The 24,825-nt window shown below is 46.2% G+C and overlaps 1 protein-coding gene across 8 annotated transcripts in view; it reads right to left on the bottom strand.

Moving 5' to 3' along the window:
- Positions 1-24,825, bottom strand: part of ZHX2 (zinc fingers and homeoboxes 2) — a 195,815-nt gene that overhangs the window by 10,414 nt on the left and 160,576 nt on the right. For 7 of the 8 annotated variants that reach the window (XM_063816537.1, XM_009455850.5, XM_063816538.1 and 4 more), the window contains one exon: positions 10,077-12,813. In XM_063816537.1, coding sequence (XP_063672607.1) covers positions 10,081-12,594 — 2,514 coding nt within the window. In that variant the 5' untranslated portion in view covers positions 12,595-12,813 and the 3' untranslated portion in view covers positions 10,077-10,080. Of the gene's footprint in view, positions 1-10,076; positions 13,217-24,825 lie in introns of all 8 variants that reach the window. The other variant, XM_054656986.2, reaches the window with a different exon arrangement.

Below are 24,825 nucleotides of genomic sequence, written 5' to 3'. Positions count from 1 at the left end.
TGTTGCTGTTTGCTGACTATGTTGATTATATGCCTAGAAAACCCTAAAGACTCATCCAAAAAGCTCCTAGATCTGATAAATGAATTCAGTGTTTCAGAATACAAAATCAATGTACACAAATCAGTGGCACTACCATACCCCAATAGCAACCAAGCTGAGAGTCAAATCAAGAACTCAACTATTTTTATAACAGGTGCAAAAAAACAAACAAACAAAGAAACAACAACAAAAAAACCCAACTTAGGAATATACCTAACAAAAGAAGTGAAAGATCTCTACAAGGAAAACTATAAAACACAGCTGAAATAAACCATAGATGACACAAACAAATGGAAACACATCCCATGCTCACGGATGGGTAGAATTAATATTGTGAAAATGACCATACTACCAAAAGCAATCTATAAATTCAATGCAATTCCCATCAAAATACCATCATCATTCTTCATAGAACTAGAAAAAACAATCTTAAAAGTCATATGAAACCAAAAAAGAGCCCGTATAGCCAAAAGCAAGACTAAGCAAAAAGAACAAATCTGGGGGCATCACATTACCTTACTTCAAACTATATTACAAGGCTATAGTTACCAAAACAGCATAGTACTGGTATAAAAACAGGCACATAGACCAATGGAACAGGATAGAGAAAATATATATAAAGCCAGATACTTACAGCCAATTGATCTTTGACAAAGCAAACAAAAACATAAAGTGGGGAAAGGACACCCTATTCAACAAATGGTGCTGGGATAATTGGCTAGCCTCATGTAGAAGAATGAAACTGGGTCCTCATCTCTCACCTTATACAAAAATCATCTCAAGATGAATAACAGACTTAAATCTAAGACGTGAAGTCATAAAAATTCTCCAAGATAACATCAGAAAAACTCTTCTAGACATTGGCCTAGGCAAAGAGTTCATGACCAAGAACCCAAAAGCAAATGCAGCAAAAACAAAGATAAATAGATGGGACTTAATTAAACTAAAAAGCTTCTGCACAGAAAAAGAAATATTCAGCAGAGTAAACAGTCAACCCACAGAGTGGGAGAAAATATTCACAAACTACGCATCTGACAAAGGACTAATATCCAGAATCTACAAGGAACTCAAACAAATCACCAAGAAAAAACAATCCCACATAAAGTGGGCTAAAGACATGAATAGACAATTCTCAAAAGAAGATATATGAATGGCCAAAAAAACATGAAAAAAATGCTCAACATCACTCATTATCAGGGAAATGCAAATCAAAATCATAATGCAATACTACCTAACTCCTGCAAGAATGGCCATAATTAAATAACCAAAAAATAATAGATGTTGGCATGGACATGATAAAAAGGGAACACTTTTACAATGCTGGTGGAAATGTAAACTAGTACAACCACTATGAAAAACAGTATGGAGACTCCTTAAAGAACTAAAAGTAGAACTACCATTTGATCCAGCAATCCCACTACTGGGTACCTACCCAGAGACAAAGAAGTCATTATATGAAGAAGACACTGGCACACGCATGTTTATAGCAGCAAAATTCACAATTGCAAAAATATGTAACGAGCCTAGATGCCCATCAACCAACAAGTGGATAAAGAAAATGTGGTATGTATATACCATGGAATACTACTCAGCCATAAAAAGGAAGGAAATAATGGCATTCACAGCAACCTGGATGGAGTTGGAGACCATTATTCTAAGTGAAGTAACTCAGGAATGGAAAACAAAACATCATATGTTCTCACTCACAAGTGGGAGCTAAGCTATGAGGAAGCAAAGGCATAAGAATGACATAATAGACTCTGGGGACTTCAGGGGAAGGATGAGAGGGGGGTGAGGGATAAAAGAGTACACATTGGGTGCAGTGTACACTGCTCGGGTGATAGGTGCACTGAAAGCTCAGAAATCACACCTAAAGAATTTATCCATGTAACCCAATACCACATGTTCCCCCAAAACTATTAAAATAGTTTGGAGTGTGACTGTGAGAATGAGATGAGTCAGCACATGCACGGTGCCTGAGCAGGCCTGGAACAGTGAGTGCTCAGCAGTGCTACCCTGTGTCACCGCCCCAGACACCCCCAGCTCAACCCCTCCTGAGATGCAATTAACACTCACTGGCATGAACATGTGGGGCCCCAACAGAAAAGGTCAACTTGGAAAGGCAAGAAGCAGGGGGCCAAGTTCTTCTCCATATAGAGAGCAGTAAGCAAGTTGAGATGCAGTAGCTATTGGTACTAATGCTAGAACCCTGCTCTAGGGGTGATATTGTTAGGCTTTGTGTCCCCACCCAAATCTCATCTTGAATTGTAATCCCCATAATCCCCACGTGTCAAGGGAGAGACCAGGTGGAGGTAATTGAATCATGGGGGTGGTTTCCCCCAAGCTGTTCTCCAGATAGTGAGTGAGTTCTCATGAGATCTGATGGTTTTATAAGGGGTTCTTCCCTCTTCCCTCAGCACTTCTTCCTGCCACCTTGTGAAGAAAGTGCCTTGCTTCCCCTTCGCCTTCCGCTATGATCCTAAGTTTCCTGAGGCCTCCCAAGCCATGCGAACTGTGAGTCAATTAAACCTCTTTCCTTTATAAATTACCTAGTCTTGGGCAGTTCTTTATAGCAGTATGAAAACAGCCTAATACAAGGGGCTTTCATTTATATTATCTCACTTAATCCTGACAAATAGAGACAACTGTTTGTAAGCATTATGAACAGAATTATATCCCCCCTAAATTCATATGTTGAAGCTGTAATCTCTAAGGTGACTGTATTTGGAGATAGTGCCTTTAAGGAGGTAACTAAGGGTGGGGTAATTAAGTCCTAATATCATAGGACTGGTGTCCTTACAAGAAAAAGAAGAGACACCAGCCATGTGAACACACAGAGCAAAGACTATGTGAGGACACAGTGAGAAGGTGGGTGTTGGCAAGCTACGAAGAGAGGCCTCACCAGAAACTAACCCTGCTGGTGTCCTGAGCTTGAACATCTAGCCTCCAGAACTGTGAGAAAATAAATTTCTGTTGTTTAAGTGACCCAGTCTGTGGCATTCTGTTCTGGCAGCCTTAGCTGACTAATACAGTAAGTATTAAGGTTATAGAAAGAATAAAGTAAAATGTATAGGCATGTGGGTGCTCTAGAATTTTCCACCATCCAGCCTCCATTTTCCACTAGGGCAGATGGGTCTGAATGCCCAGGACATTTGCAAGTTGGTTTTCCTTTTGCTCCTTCCTTGAGTAGCTCAGAGGGCATCAAACTTTCTCTAGGGTTATGGACAATGAACCATGTCATCTCCTTTACTGGTGAGACAGAGGAATTTCAAGGGAAATTTTGATTATATGTGAGTCCACCTAACGCTCTGGCTTTTAACCTCTGCACTTCTGTGAAGTGTGAACCCAGGCAAGTCATGCCCACCATGGCCACCTTTTGGTTCCCCTTGAGTATGTTGTTTCTTCTGTCTGGAATGTTCTTCCCCTCCTCTCTGCCCAGCACGCTCCTGCATGTTGGTCTAACCCTTTGGTTTTCAATCCATCCATTACTTCTTATTATTATTTACTTATTTATTATTATTTTTGAGATGGAGTCTTGCTCTGTGCCCCAAGTTGGAGTGCTGTTGTGCGATCTTGGCTCACTGTAACCTCCACCTCCTGGATTCAAGCGATTCTCCTGCCTCAGCCCCACAAGTGGCAGGGACTACAGGCATGCACCACTATACCCAGCTAATTTTTGTATTTGTAGTAGAGACAGGGTTTCACCATGTTGGCCATGTTTGTTCGAAATCCTGACCTCAGGTGATCTGCCTGACTCAGCCTCCCAAAGTGCTGGGATTACAGGCATGAGCCACTGTGCCTGGCCCCATTACCTCTTTAGGAAGTGTCCCCTAAACCTTAAACCCGCTATTTAAATCCTCAAATTCCCATATTCTATACTCTAACGGCACCAAAGAACATGTCAGTGTAGCAACTTTGGTTTTTGTTTGATTAAAGATTGGTTAAAACTTCATTTCCCATTAGACCAAGGGCTCCATGAGGGCAGGGACATGCTGGGCACACTGCCTTCCAGAGCCCGGCACACTGCAGACATTCCACAAATACTTGATGGATGAATGAACCAAGTCACTTATTAGGAATGTCTCTGGGCTAGTGACTTCATCTCCCTGGGACCTACATCCTTCCTCTGAAAATGAGGGGGCTGGATTTCATGGTGGCTAAGCCTCCACAAGTCACCCAAAGCACAGTGAGAATTCCTAGGGTGAGAAGCTCCAGAATTAAGTAATTGGAAGTGGTATCAGTTAACTCCCTGTTAAGCATGAGGGAAGTCAGACTAACGGGCAGTCCCTGAGAAGCATCACCAGTAAATATCTGGTGACAGATTCTCCAACAGGCCTTTCTCTTGAGCTTTTCATACACGGGAAGCAAACTGTATCCAATCCCTCTCCTCTCGCTGCTGTCAACCATTGGAGATAATGAGTGATGGGAAAAAAATGAGGACAAGCAAAAGGATTGAAATACCAGATCCCAACTATCTTTTAAAATTCTCTGGTTCGTTCAATAAACCGTTATTCAGCATCTGCTCTGAATCTAAACTAGGGATTCAGAGATTAATGATATATGGTCCCTGCCAGTAAGGGTCTGGTACAGGAGAGAGGGAAACAGTCGACAACAATATTTTCATTCATTCACTCATTAATTAATTAGTTAATTAATTCGTTCATTCATTCATTCATTCAAATATCTGCATTTGGACAGCTAATCTGAACAGAGTGTGAGGGCATACCTCTTCTGGATCTTAAATTGTAACCAGAATGCAATGCTTAGCAGCCTTAAAAATTTTAACCAAGCCGAACCATGGAAAATACCTTTCTGACATTTCACAATTTTTTCCTCTTCTCCAAAGTCATCCCTAATCATCAGGAGTTGGAAACTGTTGACAGAAATCAGGAGGCAGCGAAGGTGGTGGCTGGAGCTTTGGAGTCAATTTTAGACACTGGCTGAGTGAACTCTGGCAGGTTCCTGAGCCTCAGAATTCTTTGTTTAAAATAAATGGGAAGGCGGCTTGCACATGTAGGTTGGTGGGAAGGTTCTGAATCAGACAACATGTTGGAAAAGCCACCTCTCCCCCTCCTAGCTCCTCCGGTTTCTGTGTGCACTACTCTCATGAAACAGGTGTTTCTATGTCCATTTCTCACCTTTATTAACTGAGATTAGGTAGGGGCTGTGTCTTGGACATTCTGGCAAATCTACACAGACTAGCACAGGGCCTGGCACAATGAGGGCTCTCTAAAGTTCTTGCTGAATGAATACATTGTGGATTAGTTTCCACTCCCACACAAAATCAAGAAATGACCACACTCTGTTTGTTCTGGGCTATGCTGGTGGTGCCACTGTTGGAGAGGGCAGGGCCATAGTGGCTGGGGTCAGGCACTGGCCTGACAGTTGAGAGGTGGCCTCCAAGGTCTTCCAGCTGTTGGCTGAGGAACACAAGGCAAGTCATTCATTTTCTCTGGCCCTCAGTTTTGCCCTCTGTAAAATGGGGACAAGGCTGTACCTACCTCACAGGGTGGGCATGAAGTTGAAATGACTTACTAGACGTGCTTAGAAGGCAGCTGAGCACACAGTGGGTGTCAATCAATGGGAACCCTCACTAGCAATAGTAACGGAATATTCCATTTGACCAAACATCAAGGCTGATGTCTGACAATGTCTTGCTCAAGTACGTTGACTCATTTTTCCGAAAAAATAAGTCTAATTTTCAGCCTTTTCCTAGGACAGGTCCCTCAATGGAATGGCTCAAACATTGTTCAGACACAGGGACTGAATCAAGACAACACAATTCAAAGGCTGGGAAGTATTCCTTATCTTTGTGTCTAACCTCAGGGCCGAGGTGAGCCTGGACTGAGTCAAATGCTGTCCTAAGCTTTGCAGAGGTTAGAGAGATTTGGTTGCAGGAGATGCTTAACGCCTACAGAGGAAATCTAGTCCTAGAGCCAGCTCTCAGCTGCTTGCTCAAGTTCCTCCCCCTTCACCCTCCTGTGCATCACATAACACCTTTTATAAAGTCGAAACCATGAATTATTTCAGGATTATTATGTGTCATAACTGAACTGAACTGCAGGTTCCTAAATAAATAAGTATTTAAATAGGGACATCACTGAATATTTATGAATTCAAGAGACTCATGTGTTTGGTTCATGAAAACTGTGAAGCAATTTGGAGAGTTTTTTTTCCCCTTTAAATTGAAAGATTCCTTTAAGGAGTGCCTCTGTCCAGGATGTGGGAGAACCTTCAATGCCACCCCTAGTGCAGAAGGCAGCCCCTTTCTCAACACCATGGAACTCCAATGGTGGGGCGCGGTGGCTCCTGCCTGTCATCCCAGCACTTTGGGAGGCTGAGGCGGATGGATCACCTGAGGTCAGGAGTTTGAGACCAGCATGGCCAACATGGTGAAACCCCACCTCTACTAAAAAAAATAGAAAAATTAGCCGGGTATGGTGGCACGTGCCTTTAGTTCCAGCTACTTGGAAGGCTGAGGCAGGAGAATCGCTTGAACCTGGGAGGCGGAGGTTGGGGTGAGTTGAGATGGCACCACTGTACTCCAGCCTGGGCCACAGAGGAAGACTCCATCTCAAAACAAAACAAAACAAAACAAAACAATGGACCTCCAAAATATCAGGGAGCCATCAGAGATATCTGACGTTGCCACATGTGGAACAGATCTTAGCATCCTGTTTAGGGATGTTTTCTAGCTCACAGGTGGGGCATTTACCATAATTAAACATAAAGTGGGGTTCCTGCATGTTCCTTTTTTTTTTTTTTTTTTTTTGTGAACACAGCTAGTCCCTGTCCTGAGAAGGGGGGTATACTAGAAATGGAGAATTTCTGTCAGAAATAATGAGGTAAAGATGGCAGGAGGAAGAGTGAGGACTCTGGAGACAAACTCATGTGTTGGCTGGGTGAATGTGGGTAAGTTCTTTGGTTTCTGAGTCTGTTTCTGGGTTTATAGAGAAGCTACCTCCCTAGGAGAATTAAGTAAGACCATGTATGGTCAGAGCACTTACCTCGACCTCTGCTATTCAGGCGACCTTCGTTCATCATTCCATCCTTCCTCCCCAAAGGTTTTCTGTATGGTTTTAACATTCCCTCCCTCATTACTGTCTTCTTTGGGCCACTGGAGCATCAGGCAGGATAACATCCCACCCCCATGTGCATTTTCAACTGGTGGTGGTGGTATTAGCTTGGGAGAGAAGAGATGGGGACGGGGGCCTCTGGAGAACCGCCGCCCCTAGACAACCTCCCACTCAGCCATGGGGACTGGAAGTGCCATCTGAGCTTACCTTGGGATACAGAGACACTAAGCATCTTTCTGTTCAAATTCAGCAAACATAACTTGTTCAGAATAGCTTGTCTGTTATGGAAAACCATTGAGTTTGCTTTCAGTTTGCCTCCTCTTATCCTTTACCGAACCCAAACTCTACCTTTTGGCTATGCCCAACCTCTTTTGGTTTCTCACCAGTGGCATTCCTTTTCTTGTCTCTGGACTTTGGCCTGTGCTGCTTCTTCCATGTGGACCCCTCTTTCCCTTGTCTGTGCACTTGGCTAACTCCTTCTCATCCCCTGAGTCAGATGTCCCTTCCTCCAAGAAGCTCCCTAACCCCCTACCTAGGTGTTCCTCCTCTGAGCCACGACCCAGAGCCGTGCCCTTCCCCATCGTAACACATATCACACTGATGAGTAAAGGAAAATGCGATTTCCTCTCTCCTTGGCCTGCCCGAGCTCCACAGTGAATGGGTACTGTGTTGTCTGTCTCTCTCATGGCACTGTTTCTAGCTCCTGGAGTAGCAGCAGGCATACAGTAGGTGCTCAGAAGGTACTGTTGAATGGAACTGAACCCTATTGTCCTCTCTGGGGTGGGAGGAAAAAGCAACCATGTAGACATGTGTCATGGATGGGAAAAGATCAAGGATAGAAGATGGGAGGTCCAGCGTGGTGGCTCACGCCTGTAATCCCAGCACTTTGGGAGGCCAAGGTGGGTGGATCATCTGAGGTCAGGAGTTTGAGATCAGCCTGGCCAACACGGCAAAACCCCGTCTCTACTAAAAATATGAAAATTAGCTGGGTGGGGTGGCGCATGCCTGTAATCCCAGCTACTCGGGAGGCTGATGCAGGAGAATTGCTTGAACCCAGGAGGTGGAGGTTGCAGTGAGTTGAGATCGTGCCATTGCATTCCAGCCTGGGCAACAGAGTGAGACTCTGTCTCAAAAAAAAAAAAAAAAAAAAAGTCACTCCCTCATTTTAATGAGGGAGGTATGGGCTAGACTGGTAGGTTCTTCTAAGGTGGGAGAATGGCCAGAGGTGGCCAGGTAGAGGTGGGAAGTTGCTGTCATTGTGACCTCAGTACACTTCTATCCCCCTCCTTTCACTCACGCCCTCCCCTTTGGGTTGTGCCCACACCCTTGACACACAGGCATTTCCTCCTGCAAGTGGGAGGAGAAAGGAGAATGGAGCATGATGGCATTCTGGGATTGGCTGCTCGTTAAAGTGCTCTTTTAATAGCGGATGGAACTGGCTAAAACAAGGTTTCTAGAGAATTTCATTTATTTGTCAGCTGCCTCATTTTATTAGTGAATCAATGAGTTAATGAGCGACCTGGTCGGCCAAAGTTGTCCAAGTTCATTAAGACAGAGGTGTGGTAATTTCCAGGGCTGCCTTTGGGACCTTATCAATCATTCTGGAGGTTCTTACCTTTATTTTATCCTTTGTAAAGATAACTTGGGAGGCCCATTCCATGGTCTTTTAAGTGACCTCTGGAGAAGCCTACCTGGGCAAATCGTGCGTCTTCCTCCTTGTAATATTTCCTTTCCCTCCCGCAGCCCTCCCCCTGCCACTGCCCCCATTTCTCAACTCACCACCAAGCTGCTTTGCTTCAGGCCTTGATTTGCACTGACCTCTTAGGAAGCAGAATACCAAGGGCTTCAGTGGCATGTCCCATTATGGGGATGACACGGCCATTAGTAACCATGGAAACCGCCCTGCCCCCCCCCCCCACTTGTGTGACTCTACAGGCCTAATTTACACCCGGCTCTTCCAGATTTGAAGGGGTTATGGGGACCCAAGCACAGTGGCACCTTCCTTTTGCCCTGACAAGGCAAATATCAAGCACTTTCAAAGCCTTTTCAGATTAGAAGCAATAAGCTCAGGTCTTTGATTCAGTAAACTTGGATATGTATTCTTAAAAAATCCAAAAAGAAAAGGGGGAAAAAAAAAAGAAAAAGAAACAACCTCTTCATGTTTGGTGTTTTTACAGCAACAAACACAAAACACACAGAGGGAGGATGTGTTTTCTAACAGTCAAAACTAACCTTCAGAATGGACAGGCCTGAAGGCTGGCGCCCAAACAGGCCACAGCCAGCGGTGCTGCCCCCTGGGCACAGCCTTACAAATGAGGACGTAGGTTCCATCAGCCCCCATTTTTCTTCTTTTTTCAAAGAACCTTTACAAATAACTCATCAGCCGGGCTCAGTGGCTCATGCCTGTAATCCCAGCACTTTGGGAGGCAGATGCAAAGGAATTCCTTGAGTCCAGGAGTTTGAGACCAGCCTGGGCAACAAAGTGAGACCCCGTCTCTACCAAAATATTAAAATATTAGTTGGGTGTGGTGGCAGATGCCTGAAGTCCCAGCTACTTGATAAGCTGAGGGGGGAGGATCGCTTGGGCCCAGGAGTTTGAGGCTGCAACGACCTACGATCGAGCCACTGCACTGCAGCCTGGGTAGCAGAGCAAGACTCTGTCACTAAAAACAAAACAAAACAAAACACCAAAACCAAAACCAGACCCTTCCACTACAAGAAGAAGTATGTGAGGTAATGCATACGGGAATCAGCTTAACTGAGCCATCCCACTAGGTAAACATATTTCAAAACATCATATTGTATGTGATCAATATACATCATTCTTTTTTGTTAATTACAAGAAAAAGACGCCACCATCTGTGTCAACATCTCTGTACCCTACAATCTATATTAACCCTGGCAACGAAAAGAAAGCAAGCTGCGTTCTCCCCTGTTGCCTGGGTGAGCAGGTGGAATTACCTGTCTAGGCCTGGCCAGCCTCTGCAGGGACGCAGTCGGAGTCTGATTCAGCCAGTTCCGCCACACCTTCTGCCGCAGCCTGACTCCAGCTATCTGATCTATCTGAGATGGCATCCTCCTCCCCGACCGTCACCTCCACGTAATCCACAACGCTCGACTCCTCGTTCTCATCGCTACCCTGGCCGTCCCGGCTGCTGCCCTCTGACCGGTCTGAGGTGGCCTCTGAGGGCTTTGCTGGCAAACAGTCTTTTGCTGGCTCACTGCCTACTTTTACCCTGGTCACCAACTTCTCCAAGTCCTCTTCGCAGAGCTTTCTGGGGTCCTTGTAATATTGTGGAACCACATCACCCCCGTTCTTTGGGCTCTCGGCCATGGGTTTTGTTGCTTTCCTTGCTACGGCATCGTAGCCGTGATCATCTGCCACGGGCTGGTGCTGGTACTGCTCCATCCACTTCACGGTTCCCGTTTTCAGCAAGCATCTGTTCTCCTTGAACCAACGCACAATCTCAGTTCGGACCAGGCCAGTCTTGGCCGCTAACTGGTCATACTCCTGGGGAGTAGGCCACTGGGTTCTTGCAAACGTGCTCCTCAGGAGATGAACCTGTTCTTGACTTTTTGCAATTGCTGGTGAAGGGCTGGGCAGAGAACTTGTTAACTGGGCACCGGAGAGCTGGTCGAGTCGAGACAGAGCACCATTGGGGGCTCCCACATCTTGGCCTTTTTTGCCAGACCCCATGGAATCCAAGACAGCTTGTTCCATGCTGTCTCGAAGCTTCCGCCTCTCCGAGAACCAGGAGTCGATCTCTCTCCTGCTCAGCTTGGTCTCCACCCTTAGCCGATCCAGTTCTGCTTGGGTAGGAAAAGAACTTTTCAAAAAGCTGTCTTCCAAGATTTTAACCTGACCCTGTGTTTTCTCTTTGAACTTCTGGGGGGCAAAGTCTGGGTATGCATGGTATGTGCGACCGTGTCGGGAGGCCGCGATGGCCAACTGGTCTTTGGCAAGGGATTCGCTGGTGATGTGGACGATGCCCCTTTGACACCGATACCGGTGGTCACTGAACCACTTCTTGATCTCGCTCCTGGCAAGGCCAGTCACCTCGATGAGCCGGTAAACCTCGGCATCGTCAGGGAACTGGCTCTGGAGAAAGCTGGCCTTGAGATGTGCTATCTGCTCCTTTGTCTTCTTGCGGTCACTGGCTGGCGTGAGCGGGGGGTTGGCCACCTTGGGTGGGGGCTCTGGCACCTGAGCGATGTGTGGACGCTTGGGTTCGGGGGCAGCTTGGGGAGTCACCAAGGGTCTCTTCTGGCCGTGGTTGGTGACTCCTGCCACGGCAAGCGTGATGGGGGAGCAAGAGACGGTTGTTGACCCGCTGGTCACCTGAGTCAGCACCAGGCTAGTCTGGCCGAGGATCTGGCACGGTAGAGCCGTCTGGAGGATGGGCTGCGTCACCTTTGTGGGGGCCAACTGGGCGGGCAGCACAGTGATGGTCGGGGGTACTGACTGGATGGTGCCGTTGAACATCTTCTTCCGGGCCTCCTCCACCTCTTCTGGGGACCAGCTGATGCCATGCTTTAAGCGCTGGGTGGCAAACCAGATTCTGATGTGCTCCTCTGGGTGTTTGGAGGCAGCTGTCAGCCAGGACAACTCAGCCTGGGTCGGGTAAGGAAACTTGTTGAAAGAGTTGATCATCGTGGCATTTGTATCCAGGGCAGAGTTGTATTTGGTAGTATTTAGTGGGACAGGGACCTTGGGCACAAGGTTGATATTTGGTGGCAGCTGTACAGAAGGCATGACGTGTCCTAATGTGTCTTGGAGGAGCTCCACCCCACCGAGTCTCGAGAGGATCTCAGCTGTGTCTGTCACCAGGCGGGCGGTCCCTTCCACGTGGTTCTCGGGGGTGATCTCCTCGGGCTTCTTGGGCACCTTCTTGGCATCCGCTTTTGGTTTTCCAGGCTTCATGATGGGGGTTTTACTCACCGAGATCCCAGAATCACTGTCACCAGTTCCAGGGCCACTGGTGGTGATGGACACGACATGGTTGGTGGTTTCGATGGACTGTTCCAAGACAGTTTGATTATTGCGTTTAATTAACTTCAGCTTGAAGTTGGCCTCCCCGGGATGGAACTTGGAGTTGTGGTCGGACAGGGAGTCGTACTTTTTGGTTGTGAAGTTACATTCTGCACACACGTAGAGGGGGTTGAGAATCACGTTGGGATGCTGCATGTCGACGTGCTCCGTGAACTCGTTCAGGTTTTGCGTGGAGTAGGGGCAGTATTTGCACTCATAACCACCTTGGAGTTTTTTGGACTGGCTTTCCCCCATAGATTTCACCTCTATCACTTCGTTTTCTTTGGAAGAGTTTTCAAGTTCTGCTGCCCAACTGTCCTTGGCCACGTCAGGCTGTGGTGTGCCGATTCCTTTCTCTTTGGCCCTGTCTACCTCCTCGGGCACATCTTGTTCTACTACTTGTGATGTCCGAACCATGCATGGAGTTGTAGATTTTCGTTTGCTAGCCATGCTGCCTGTCTGTGTGCAATGGCTTATTTTTGGAGGGGGATAAGGAGGGGGCGGTGAGATTCTTGGAACGAATAAGGTGAAAGGCTTTTGGCTTTATTCCCCCTCAAATGGCTTTGGCTTTCCTTGTGTGCTGAAGTCTACTGTTTGAGTTTTCAGAATGATTTCAGCACAGAAAATTGCAATGGCACCAACCGCTAAACACACCAGGAAGCATCATATCTGTGGACAAGAACAAAGACAGGGTCAGTGTCTCTTCACAACGCAAAAGAAACTGGCACTTCTTTATGAGTTTTCCCACGACCCAGCCCAACAGGCACCCAAATCGAACATCTATGGATGCACAGACGGCGTGAAAGTGCTTAGAAACATGAAAAATCACATTCTTCTTCTCTTCCTTTTTTTGGAAGGAGGTGAAAACCGGCCCAAACCAAACAAACATGGATGAGGGTCACCATTTCATGTTTGGAGACAAAGGAATACAGGAAAGGTAGACAGGTCCTAAAATCCTCTGAAGCGGTGAGAGGGAATGTCGCAGATGGTATGCTTGCAAGCCACTTTTAGATATGGTACCTCGGAAGCGAGATGTGTCCCCAGGGGTTGGCAAGTGAAATTTACTCAGGCGCTAGAAAACAGATATGAACATTTTGCTTATCATAAAAGAAAAATCATGATAGAAAATCCAGAAAATGCAGAAAAGTATAAAAGAAAAAAAAAGCAATCACCCCCCCAATATTGCAGTTTTGCAGTTCATCTCACTTAAACAGTTTCCCATTTCCATAGTGAGCAAAATAATGATTTTAAAAATCATTATTTCATCACGTGATGAAATCATCACGTGTGGTATATCCCTATAATGCATGTTATTACATTGTAGGGATAGACCACACATGATATGTTCAGCCATTGGACTTTTTTAAAATTTTAAGTTCTGGGATACATGTGCGGAATGTGCACGTTTGTTACATAGGTATGCATGTGCCATGGTGGTTTGCTGCACCCATCAACCTGTCATCTAGGTTTTAAGCCCTGCATTCATTAGGTATTTGTCCGAATGCTCTCCCTCTCCTTGTCCCCCATCTCCCAACAGGCCCCGGTGTGTGACGTTCCCCTCCCTGTGTCCATGTGTTCTCATTGTTCAACTCCCACTTATGAGTGAGAACATGCAGTGTTTGGTTTTCTGTTCCTGTGTTAGTTTGCTGAGAATGATGGCTTCTAGCTTCATCCATGTCCCTGCAAAGGACATAAACTCATTCTTTTTTTACAGCAATTGGACTTTTGTTGGACATTTATTTCGTTTTTGGCTCTTATCAACAAAACTGCAGTGAATACCCTTAATCCTTATTTTTGATAACTACCTTTAGATGGATGCCTAGAAGTGGTTCTCTAGACCCATATGTATGGCAGAGTTTTGGCCTCAATTGGCCTTTTCTTTGGTAGTGTATGAGAGGGCTTGACTCACAATCCAGCCTACACAGCTGGATCCAGCCTATTTACAGTAGTAAATACTACTCACAATCCAGCCTATTTAACAGTAGTAAAATACTACTGTTAAAAAGCCTTGCTGATTAGATAGGGAAAAACAGTTTTTTGGATTTTTGTTTGTTTCTGAGACAGGGTCTGGCTCTGTCACCCAGGTTGGAGTGCAGTGGCACAATTCTAGCTCACTGCAGCCTCTATCTCCTGGGCTTAAGCAATCCTCCATCTCCTGGGCTCAAGCAATCCTCCTGCCTCAGCCTCCTGAGCAGCTGGAACTACAGGCACACACCACCATGACCAGCTAATCATTTAATTTTTATTTTTAGTAGAGACAGGGTTTTGCCATGTTGTCCAGGGGTTTTGCCATGTTGTCCAGGCTGGTCTCCAACACCTGGGCTCAAGTTATCCACGTGCTGCTGTCTCCCAAAGTGCTGGGATCATGGGCGTGAGCCATGCCTGGCCAAGAAAACTGTTTTAATATGCTTGTATGCTTTTCTTGATTGACAATAAGGTTGGATTGTTTTCAAAGATTTGCTCATTATTTATATTCTTTTGTGAATTGTCTGCTTATGTCATTTTTATTTAGACATTCAGTGGTTTTTATTATGAATTTGCAAGAGTTCTCTTTACATAAATAATACTAATGCTTTACTAAGTTTGTTGCAAAACTTTTCCCAGTCTATCATTTTCCTTTTTTTCTTTTGAGATAGAGTTTTGCTCTCGTGGCCCAGGCTGGAGTATAATGGCGCAGTCTTGGCTTACTGCAACCTCTGCCTCCCAGGTTCAAACGATTCTCCTGCCTCAGCCTCCTGCATAGTTGGGTTACAGGCATGCGCCACCATGCCAGGCTAATTTTGTATTTTAAGTGGAGATGGGGTTTCTCCATGTTGGTCAGGCTGGTCTCGAACTCCTGACCTCAGGTGATCTGCCTGCCTTGGCCTCCCAAAGTGCTGGGATTACAGGCGCGAGCCACTGCGTCTGGCCCTATCACTTACCTTTTAGTTGTGCATATTATATATTTTTTAATGTTTAACATGTAGAAATTTTCATTTTTAGCTAATAGATTTACCAATTTTTTTCTCTTGTAGCCTCTTTCATTGTGATTTTATATTTAGAAAGTGATTCCCTGTCTTGATAGCTGAAATATATTAATCTACATTTTCTTAAGAATATTTTAACCTTATTTTTTGCATTTAACTCATCTGGTATTGAATTTATCTTGGGTTAAGCTGTAAGACACAATTCTAACCATTTTTCTTCAGAGTTACCAACCATCTCAGCAGCATGCATTATTATTTTCTAACTAATTTTTGAGAAACCTCCTTTATCATACACAAACTTTATATCTACTAGGGTTGGTTCTGGGTTATCTAATCTGTGTCTCGATCTAGCTGTTGAGTACTGCACTTATGCCTTGCTTCTAGAAGAACTTTTGTATGTTTAGAGTACATTTTTATATCTAGTAGAGTTCTCCTCATTACCCTTTCTTTTCGCAAAACAGTTCTTGGTTATTTTGATAATCTAGTCTCATGAATCAATATCACCTGTGAAATAAAATTCTATTAGAATTTTGATTGGAACTGCATTAAACAAATGATGATTTGGAAGTACAGGAACAATTTGCTTATTAGGTTAACAGAACCCAGAACCGAGAATAGAGAGCTGATGGGCTAAAGGAGGTGGGAGACATGTTTTGAAGCAAAGATCCCCGACCTCCAGGAAAAGGAAGGAAAGGGAAGGGAAGGCAGGAGATGGCATATCATCTCTGGCCTCTCCCATGGGCCTGGGTTTGAGTCCCACTGAAGAGAGGGCATAAAGGTCAAAGTGAAGAACTTATTTTCACAAACAACTCTGAGAGTCTAGGCCCACGCCCCCCTGCTTAGGGGCTCGGTGACACACTTGGCCAGGGCTGGGGAAAGGGCCATTCCCCCGCTAGTGAACCCAGAACCTGGCCCCTCGAAGATGAAAGCACTGGCAGGTGTAGGCTGGTCAAATTCATCAGCAGTGGGGTGGAGAGGACAGGGGCAAACCAGAGAAGAGGGCAGCCGTTTCTTTTTATTGACCATGCCCAAACCGCCACCTCCAGCCTCCGCCTGCCATGATCTTCAGAGTCTTGATCTCACCTCTCAAATACTTTTCACGCCTCCAGAGTTCATCTCCAGCAATGGCACCACCAAGACCTGGCAGGCTCCAGCCCCGGCTCCCCTCTCCCGCCACCCTTCACACTCCAGTGGCTCTGTCAGGACCTCACTCCCCTCACAGCACCTCTGCCAGAACATCCCACCCCGAGAACCGCTTGGTTTTCAGGTCTCCATTGAAAAGTCACCCTCCCACAGAGAGGCTTTCGCTGACAGCTGCCCCTCTGCAAAACAATGCCTCCTCAGCACTCTCTATTTCCTCACCCTGCATGGCTTTCTGCACAGCACTCTTCAACAGCTGACATCATACTTCAATGTTTTGTGGTTAAAAGAGGAGCAAGTGTCTATCCACTTGTTTATCATTTGTATCTCTGTGCAGAACCATTCTGCCCAATATGGTAGCCGCTGGCCACATGTGGCCTTTGGAGTTTAGTTAAAATTAAATAGGATTAAAAATTCAGTACCATAGTCATACTAGCCACATTCCCAGTGCTCAAGAAGCAATTGTGGCTGGTGGCTATTGTCTAATACAGTGAAGGACATTTCTATCATAGGAAGTCCCATTGGACAGCACCATTCAAGAACAGAAACTCCATCAAGGCAGAAAGGTTTTTTTTTTTTTTTTTGAGATGGGGTCTTGCTCTGTTGCCCAGGCTGGAGTGCAATGGCACGATCTCGGCTCACTGCAACCTCTGCCTCCCAGTTCAAGCAATTTTCCCGCCTTAGCCTCCCAAGAAGTTGGGACCACACGCATAAGCCACCATGCCTGACTAATTTTTTTTTTTTTTTTTTTTTTTTTTGCAAAGACAGGATTTCACCCTGTTGCCCAGGCTGGTCTCGAACTCCTGGGCTCAAGCCGTCCGCTTGCCTCTGTCTCCCAAAGTGCTGGGATTACAGGTGTGAGCTACCACACCCAGCATCACAAATTAACTGTAGGGAGGCTATCTCTTGGGAACTGCAGCTCAGTGATGAGGTATGCTAAAATCTCCTGTGAATGCTCAGTAGTGTGTGTGTGTGCATGCGTGTGCACACGTGTGAACATGTGTGTTGGGGTTACATGAGTGGAGGAACTCTGTAAGGGAAGGGAGACTCTACAGTTCTGTGGGGAGTACTATTAACACAGCAGAATGTGGCTAAATTCTAAATTTGCACCCACTGGCCAAAGGGCTTGGGACATTTGAGTTAAATTTTTCAAAAGAGAGGGGGAAAGACACTATCCTCCTGCAGAAAAAAGACATCAGGCAGGAGTAGACTCAGGGGAGGAAATACCTTTTTTTACCAAAACTTCCCATATCCCGCATTATTTAAATCTGTTAACAAGTGAGCCCCCGAAATGAGGTGAATAGTGGTAAAATGGCCTGGAAGCTTCTCAGTGTTCCAAAAACTGTGGCTCAAAATAAAAGCATCTTCTAAAACTCATTCAGCAACCAGGAATCCAAACCAAAGCAGATGAAAAAGAAGAAAAGAGGAAGGAAGAAAAGAAAGAAGGAGGAGAGCTCAGAAAACACAGAGCCTTTTGAGAATCTATTAGGGTTCTCTTGGTGGATCTGCAAGAAACATGGCCTTTAGAAGGATGATCCTGGCACCAGGGATTGGGTGTCTAAAGGATAGTAGCATGTTGGCATCTGTCATTTTGAAAGCTCGTGAACCACCAGCAAGGTGAGGACCAGCACCATGGAGTCTGGTACTTGCAGTTTTGAGCAAAGTCTTCAGGTCTGATATGCCTGGGTCAAAGTTGGCAAAAATAAAAAATAAGTGAATGAATGAATACATAAAATACATGTTAAGAATAAACTCTAACACAGTCCCTTCCATAGCGAGCGGTGCATGTCCCAGCAGACCTGTTGCAAGTCGTGGTTCTTGCCCTGGGCCAGTGTCTCAGCGGGTCTGAACTGGGCACAGTCACATCCTGTGCCAACCTGAAAACACTGAAAGGGAGCAGGGAGTTCTCCCTTGGGCTGCACCATCCAGGGCCCAGCAGTGGGGAGACTCCAGCCAGTCATCACACCATCCCCTGTCTGACGAGACCGGGTGCATTCAGGGTGGTATGGCTGTAGACAGACCATCCCTTATCTGGAGCAAGAAACATCCCTGCCCTCAGGAGGTTGCCTGAACAAGTCAGAACTAAGCAAACTTGTTTAAGATTCTGGTTCCCAAGAGAAGGGAGGGGAGGTAAGACAGCTATTCTCTGTGTTGTCCCTCTCTGTCTGAAGTCCTGCTCCTCATGGGATAACTAAGAGTGTGACAAGTGCATGTTACATGGAAACGATCCTGGAGCTCCAAATACACCCTTGCTGCCTTTACATGTTTTTGATCTTGACTCAGTTTTCCTTTTATCCACTGCAGCATTTGCTATGCACCTCAAAGAAACCCTAACCATAATGAAACCATAACAATGCCTTGGAATAAATTGCCTTGGAATACATGCCTTGTTTTTTTTTTTTTTTTTTTTTTTTTTTTTTTTTGCAGAGACAGAGTTTATATAAAAGAGAAATGATCAGTCTATGTAGACAATGACAAAGAGGCCATTTCTGGTGTCTGTGCAAGGCTCTTCCCTTCGCCACAAGGTGCTTCTTCCATCATTACCCTCCCTGTTGCAAGTGGAATGCAACTCAATTAGACCCTTGCTTACTGAGTATGAGTATGAGCCAGAACCCTGTGGACAGCTGGGGGTGCACAGATGAAGACACCACAGCTCTGTCCTCAAGGAGTTCGTAGCTGGTACATTAGTTCTCTAGGGCTGCCATGACAAAATGCCACAGACTGGGTGGCTTTAGACAAAAGGAATTTATTCTCTCACAGTTTTGCAGGCTGGAAGTCTGAGATCAAGGTGCCAGCAGGGTTGGGTTCTTCAGGTGCCTCTCTCCTTAGCTTGGAGATGACCGTCTTCCTCCTGTGTCTTTCTGAGGTCTTCCCTCTGTGGGAGTCTGTTTCCTAAACTCCTCTTGTTATAATGACACCAGTTATATTGGATTAGGGCCCACCCTCATGACCTCATGTAACCTTGGAGTTAGGGTAATTAATTACCTTAATTACCCTATCTCCAAATACAGTCACATTCAGAGGCATAGGGGGTTAGGACCTCAACATATGGATTTTAGGGGAGCGTAATGCATCCTACAACTGTTGGGCAGGGCACTGCCATCTAAACACCCTTCAATGGCACACAAAGTGATTGGTTCATGCAGTCGACAAACACTGACAGAGCACCTAGTGGTGCCAGATGCTGTTCTAGTTGCCAAAGATACAGCGGTGGATGGACAGAATTGCAGCTCATGGAGAGCTCACCATGGAGGAGAGTAAGGCAGGGAACACATTAAAAGTGTAGAACGGGGCCACTGAGGTTTTAAGCAGGGTGGTCAGGGACTTCCTCTTTGAGAAGGTGACAGTGGAAAGTGTGGATGTTGCAAATACAAGAAGGAGAAAGAGTTTACGAAACAGAGAGGAGGCTATACTTAATTTTGTAGGGCAGGGTTGGGGGAGGGTAGATAAAGGCTTTCCAGGGGAGGCAACTTTCCTCTTCTTAGAAATAAAATGGTAATAGCTACTATTAATGCAAATTCTCCATGCTTTCTTGGTGAGTCTTCACAACAACTCTGCAAAGCAGCTGTGACTACCCTCAATCTGCAGATGAAAGAACCAAGACCAGAGAGGGTAAATGTCTCACCTAAGGTCACACAGCTAATTCATGGCAGAGCTGGGATTTGACCTGTCTGTCCAAACCCTGTGTTCTTGGCACACCACCACACAGCCTCTCCTGGATAAGCAGGGCTTCAAAGGGGGAGTAGAATTCTGGGAGGTAGAGGAAAGTGAGAGTGACTCCTATCAAAGGAACCTAGTCTTCCCAGGCAGAGCAGACAGCATGAGCAAGTCAGAAGGCAAGAAAACATCTGAGGAATGACAAGGACTGGGGGTAAGGGGCAGGGGTGTGTGGGCAGAGGTAGGGAGGAGGCTGAACAACTTAGGTTGGGGCTAGATGGCGAAGAGCCTGGAATGCCACGCCAGGGAGTTGGGATTTTGGTCTGCAGGCAAGGGAGGGTCAAAGCCTTTTGGGCAGGGTCCTGGAAACAGAGGGGTCTTGGATTCAAGGTGTGGGGTGGGGCTGGCGGGAAAAGAGGCACATCAATGAAGAACAAACCCTCAAACCAGACAGCTAAACAATAATCTCAGCTAACCCCAAATTAAAACAGTCAAGGCCCAGGCTGCTGAGAGATATCCTTCCCACCCACCTCCAAGTTTCTCCTTTAAGTAGATGCTGGGAGCTCTTCACTTTTCATCTGGAACTTTCGCCCATTGGGTTTGGCCTCTCTTCCCTACCATGGAATGGCTGAACGATTGGGGTTTGAATGCGACAGCTGATTCTCCCTTAATCAATTCCCCAACAATAATGACAGCCAACATTCACCAAAGCCTTAGTGTATGCCAAGTGCTAAGTTTCACTTCTCAGAAACCCTACGTGGACACTAAGGCTCAGAGAGGTTAAGGAGCTTGGTCAAGGTCACACAGCCTGGAGCAGTAAAACTGAGATACGAACTTTACGTGTAGACCTAGGGATTGTGTTAAAATACAGATGCTGATTCAGTGTGTCTGGCATAGGGCCTATGACTGTGCATTTTATTTTTTATTTATTTATTTTTTTTTGAGATGGAGTTTCCCTCTTTTGCCCAGGCTGGAGTGCAGTGGTGCGATCTTGGCTCACCGCAACCTCCGCACTCCGGGCTCAAACGATTCTCCTGCCTCAGCCTCCTGAGTAGCTGGGATTATAAGCATGTGCCACCACGCCTGGCTAATTTTTGTACTTTTAGTAAAGATGGGGTTTTGCCATGTTGGCCAGGCTGGTCTCGAACTCCTGACCTCAGGTGATCCACCCACCTCAGCCTCCCAAAATGCTGGGATTACAGGCATGAGCCACCGTGCCTGGCCATGACTGTGCATTCCTAACAGGCTCCTAGGTGAGGATGCTACTACGCAGGTGCAGCAAGCTTTAAGGTACAGGGCTCTGTAAGGCTCCCCAAGAAGCACTCTCCTCTGCATCCTTTGTTCTTTTTCCTTACCACCGTCAGTTCCAGAGACAGGTGGTGGCATTTCCTGACCTTTCCCTACAAGTGGCCTGCAGCCCCTGGGAGAAGGAAAAAATGAATCAAACTGCCAGAGCAGCCCCTGGAAACTTCTCAAGGTGGCTGGCTCACAGTCTGGCTGTCAGGATGGTACATGGCTCCGCTCTTGACCTCCCTAGGGAGGCATCTGGGGGAGGTGAGGAGTCAGACTGCAGAGGCCTCCTGCAGTGGAGGATCTCAAGCCCCCGGGGGTTCAGAGGCCAGAGGGAGCTGCAGAGCCGGGATCCCAGGGGTCTACCCAGAGGGCAGCAGTGCTCTGAGCCCAGGGAGTGCTCAAGAGCTGCTCGCTCTCAGGGAATCACACCTCCGGGCTTTGACAGGGATGCCACGTCTCATCGCAGAGCTTTTCACTAGGGCTGTCAGGAGAAATAACAGGGCTGTCTGGGAGCTTTCAAAGGAAGCATCTTGACAAGACATCAAAACCAAAAAGGATGCTTTTAGCTTTGTGGGGTCTTCTGACAGGGCTGTTAACAGATTCTGCCTCAGTTCATCAAGGGTAGATCTTTTTTGAGGGAGTGGGAGCAAGAATTGCTCCTTTGTGTTTTAAAATCACAACATGACACCCCCCGAGAAGGCATTCTCCTGGGTAGATATGTTGTGGCAATGGTGGCGGGTGGGGGCAGGGCGGGAGGAATTAGATGCTGCAAAGCAGAAGGCCTGGGCTTTGCTCTGAGCTCCAGCAACCCAGCTCTCTTCTCATCTGTTTCCATCCTTGCCTCCATTTTTCTCTTCTGTTAAACAGAATTGCCTTGGAAAGGTCACTGGTGACTGAGAGTTAATTCCTGAGTTTTCTGATTTTTCTCCATTTTATCTTAATCCAAATTTGAATTTTGGAGTTGGGCTTATAATGTGGCTCCCAAACCATCACACGTCACCTGCAGTGCTTTGTAAAAATACCAATTCACGAACCTCAGTCCAGAGTTACTACACCCAAGCCTCCAGGTGCAGAGCCTGGGAATGTATATTTTTAATCAGAAGTCATGCAACTGCGGCACAGCCTTGTTTGCTACCTTTGGAATCAAGACATCACTTGGCTTCTTCTAATTCAGAACTGGTTGGGCTGAAACACACTGTCCCATGAAGACACAGAGATGTTCATAGCTACATTTTTTTTTTTTTTTTTTGCTGCAGCTAAAACTATAAACAGCCAAAGCTCCCTGCCATGCTGAAGAGTAGAATAACTGTATTAAAACTCCCAAAGGGAATGACAGACAATTTGGAGGAAGAGGTAGAAACGGGGCAAGAACTGTACAAAATTACAATCCTGGAAAAGAAAAGAAAACAGAATGCTGGCTGCTTGATAACATAGCATAAAACATCTTCATAAACACGATCCACAGAAACAGAGTTGGTGATTTGGGAAAGTTGAGACGTGAGAAGCAATTTCCTGTTATCTGTGTTTGTGTTTTAACTTTTTGTATTGCTTAGTTGCTCAAACGGACACATTTTTAAAAAGAAAAGAAGGGGTTTGTTGATCAAGGAAACCTGATAGTACTAAAATGTTGTTTACATGCACAATCTTTTACAATTGTATTCTATTTAGAGACAGGTTCTCACTCTGTCACTCAGGTTGGAGTGGAGTGGCATGATCATAGCTCACTGCAACCTCAAACTCCTGGGTTCAAGTGATCCTCCCACCTCAGCCTCCTGAGTAGCTGGGACTACAGGCACATGCCACCATGCCCAGCTTCTTAAAACAATCTTTTTTTTTTTTTTTTTTTTTTTTTTTTTTTTAAATAGAGATAGGGGTCTCATTATATTACCCAGCCTGGTTTTGAACTCCTGAGCTCAAGTGATCCCCCTGCCTCAGCCTCCCAAGGTGCTGGGATTAAAGGTGGGAGCCACCACACCTGGTTTACATGCACAATCTCTATTATTCCCAGAACACCAACTGATGGCTGTGATCTCCATTTTACAGATGAGGAAACTGAGGCTCAGAGAGGTTCGATGGCTTGCTGATGAGGGTAGAACCTAGATAATCCTGGCTCCATGCCTGCTGCTTGATCCCTATGACACACAGTTGTTCATTGTTAACAATTCTATTTCCTGATACTGTGTCTATAAATTAGATTTCTCACAAATTCCAAGAGGCTTTGCCCCTCTGGGAGTGTTCAAAGGAGGAAGATTTTAATTGAATTGTGATGTCTTTTTCAACATGCTGCTCTGAGAAGCTCTTGTTAGGAAGAAAGCTGACATGATCCTTTCTAACCAAAAAAGCTTCATGAGTGGCCCATGGAAGTTTGAAGTGAGGTCTGTGGCTGCTTCACGCCGCCTGCTGTGTGAGCATCACCACACATTTGGGTGACACGGGGCCCTGAAAGGAGGCTGGGTGTCCTGCCAGAGGTGGGATGGGGTGGTGGCTTTAGACAGGGTAGTCAGAACTCAGGGGCAGAGGAAGCCACTGATGCCTGAGAAGGTAGACCGGGTCTGGACCCATGTGAACCTGGAGCCCCGAATTTACTCATTTACTCCAAACCAATGAATTCCAAAGCTCAGACCCTTCCAACCCTTCAATAGGTAAAGCCTTGGCCTCCAGGGGCCTTGTTCTCCATCAATGCTCAGCATTAGTGCTCACCAGGTCAGTGGAAGTGGGGCACAGGCTGAAGCCAGCACCCCCAGTTTGAATCCTGGCTTCATTACTTACTAGGAGTCCACTTTTCTCTGGCCACAGCCTTAGTGCCCATCTCACAACCCCCAAACCCACATGCAAGCCAGAGAATACCAAATGCTGCATGTTAATTCACCATGGCCAACCTCAGTTCCTGCAGCTGTAAAATAGGGTGAACCTTCACCTGCAGAACTGGCCCGAATGAGGACCTTCGACACTGACATGTTCTGGGACTAATCACAGGATAACTTTGATTAGTAAGCTAGTGTGAGTGGTGAGGGGATTGGCAAACTGATGTTCAGAAGGACTGCTCCACCCCTCCTCCCCATCAGACCCCGTTTTCCTCTACAGCGCCTTTCAGTGGCCAGCCACTGTATCAGGTGCTGCGTACTTCTGCTAGCTCATCTCACCTGGTCATGCCGCTCTGAGATTTTTTCTTACTCATCTTTTGTTCCTACCTCTTGAATTTCCTGTGTAACTGTTCCAATATGAATTTCCCAACTTCGCCCCTCTGTTTTAGTAGATTTTGCCCTGTATCTTGCTGAGATGCAGCTCACCTTTTCCATCTCCAAGCATCTCTTTGCTTTCCAGTTGGTTAGGAGGAGGTAGTTGGTCTCCCTGTTAAAAGGCTAATCCCTCCACCAGGCCTCCAGCTCAGCACTCATGGGTTCTGTCAACTCCTGTCTCCCTCCACTGGGTCCCCTTCCCTTTGGGTTACAAACACCTCAGGCTGCCGTTTCCATAAAAAGGCAAACAAAGCAAAGCAAAGCAAACATGAAAAGCGAGGCTAAATCTCTCATGACGGCTCGATTCCACCACCATCTACACATCATTATATCAGATCCTTCATCCTATGGCAGAGGTGAAGAGCTCAGGCTCCTGAGTGGGAGAC

Source organism: Pan troglodytes, chromosome 7, assembly GCF_028858775.2.
Source record: "Pan troglodytes isolate AG18354 chromosome 7, NHGRI_mPanTro3-v2.0_pri, whole genome shotgun sequence".
NCBI lineage: Eukaryota > Metazoa > Chordata > Mammalia > Primates > Hominidae > Pan > Pan troglodytes.
This window is presented reverse-complemented; position numbering and strand designations above follow the sequence as displayed.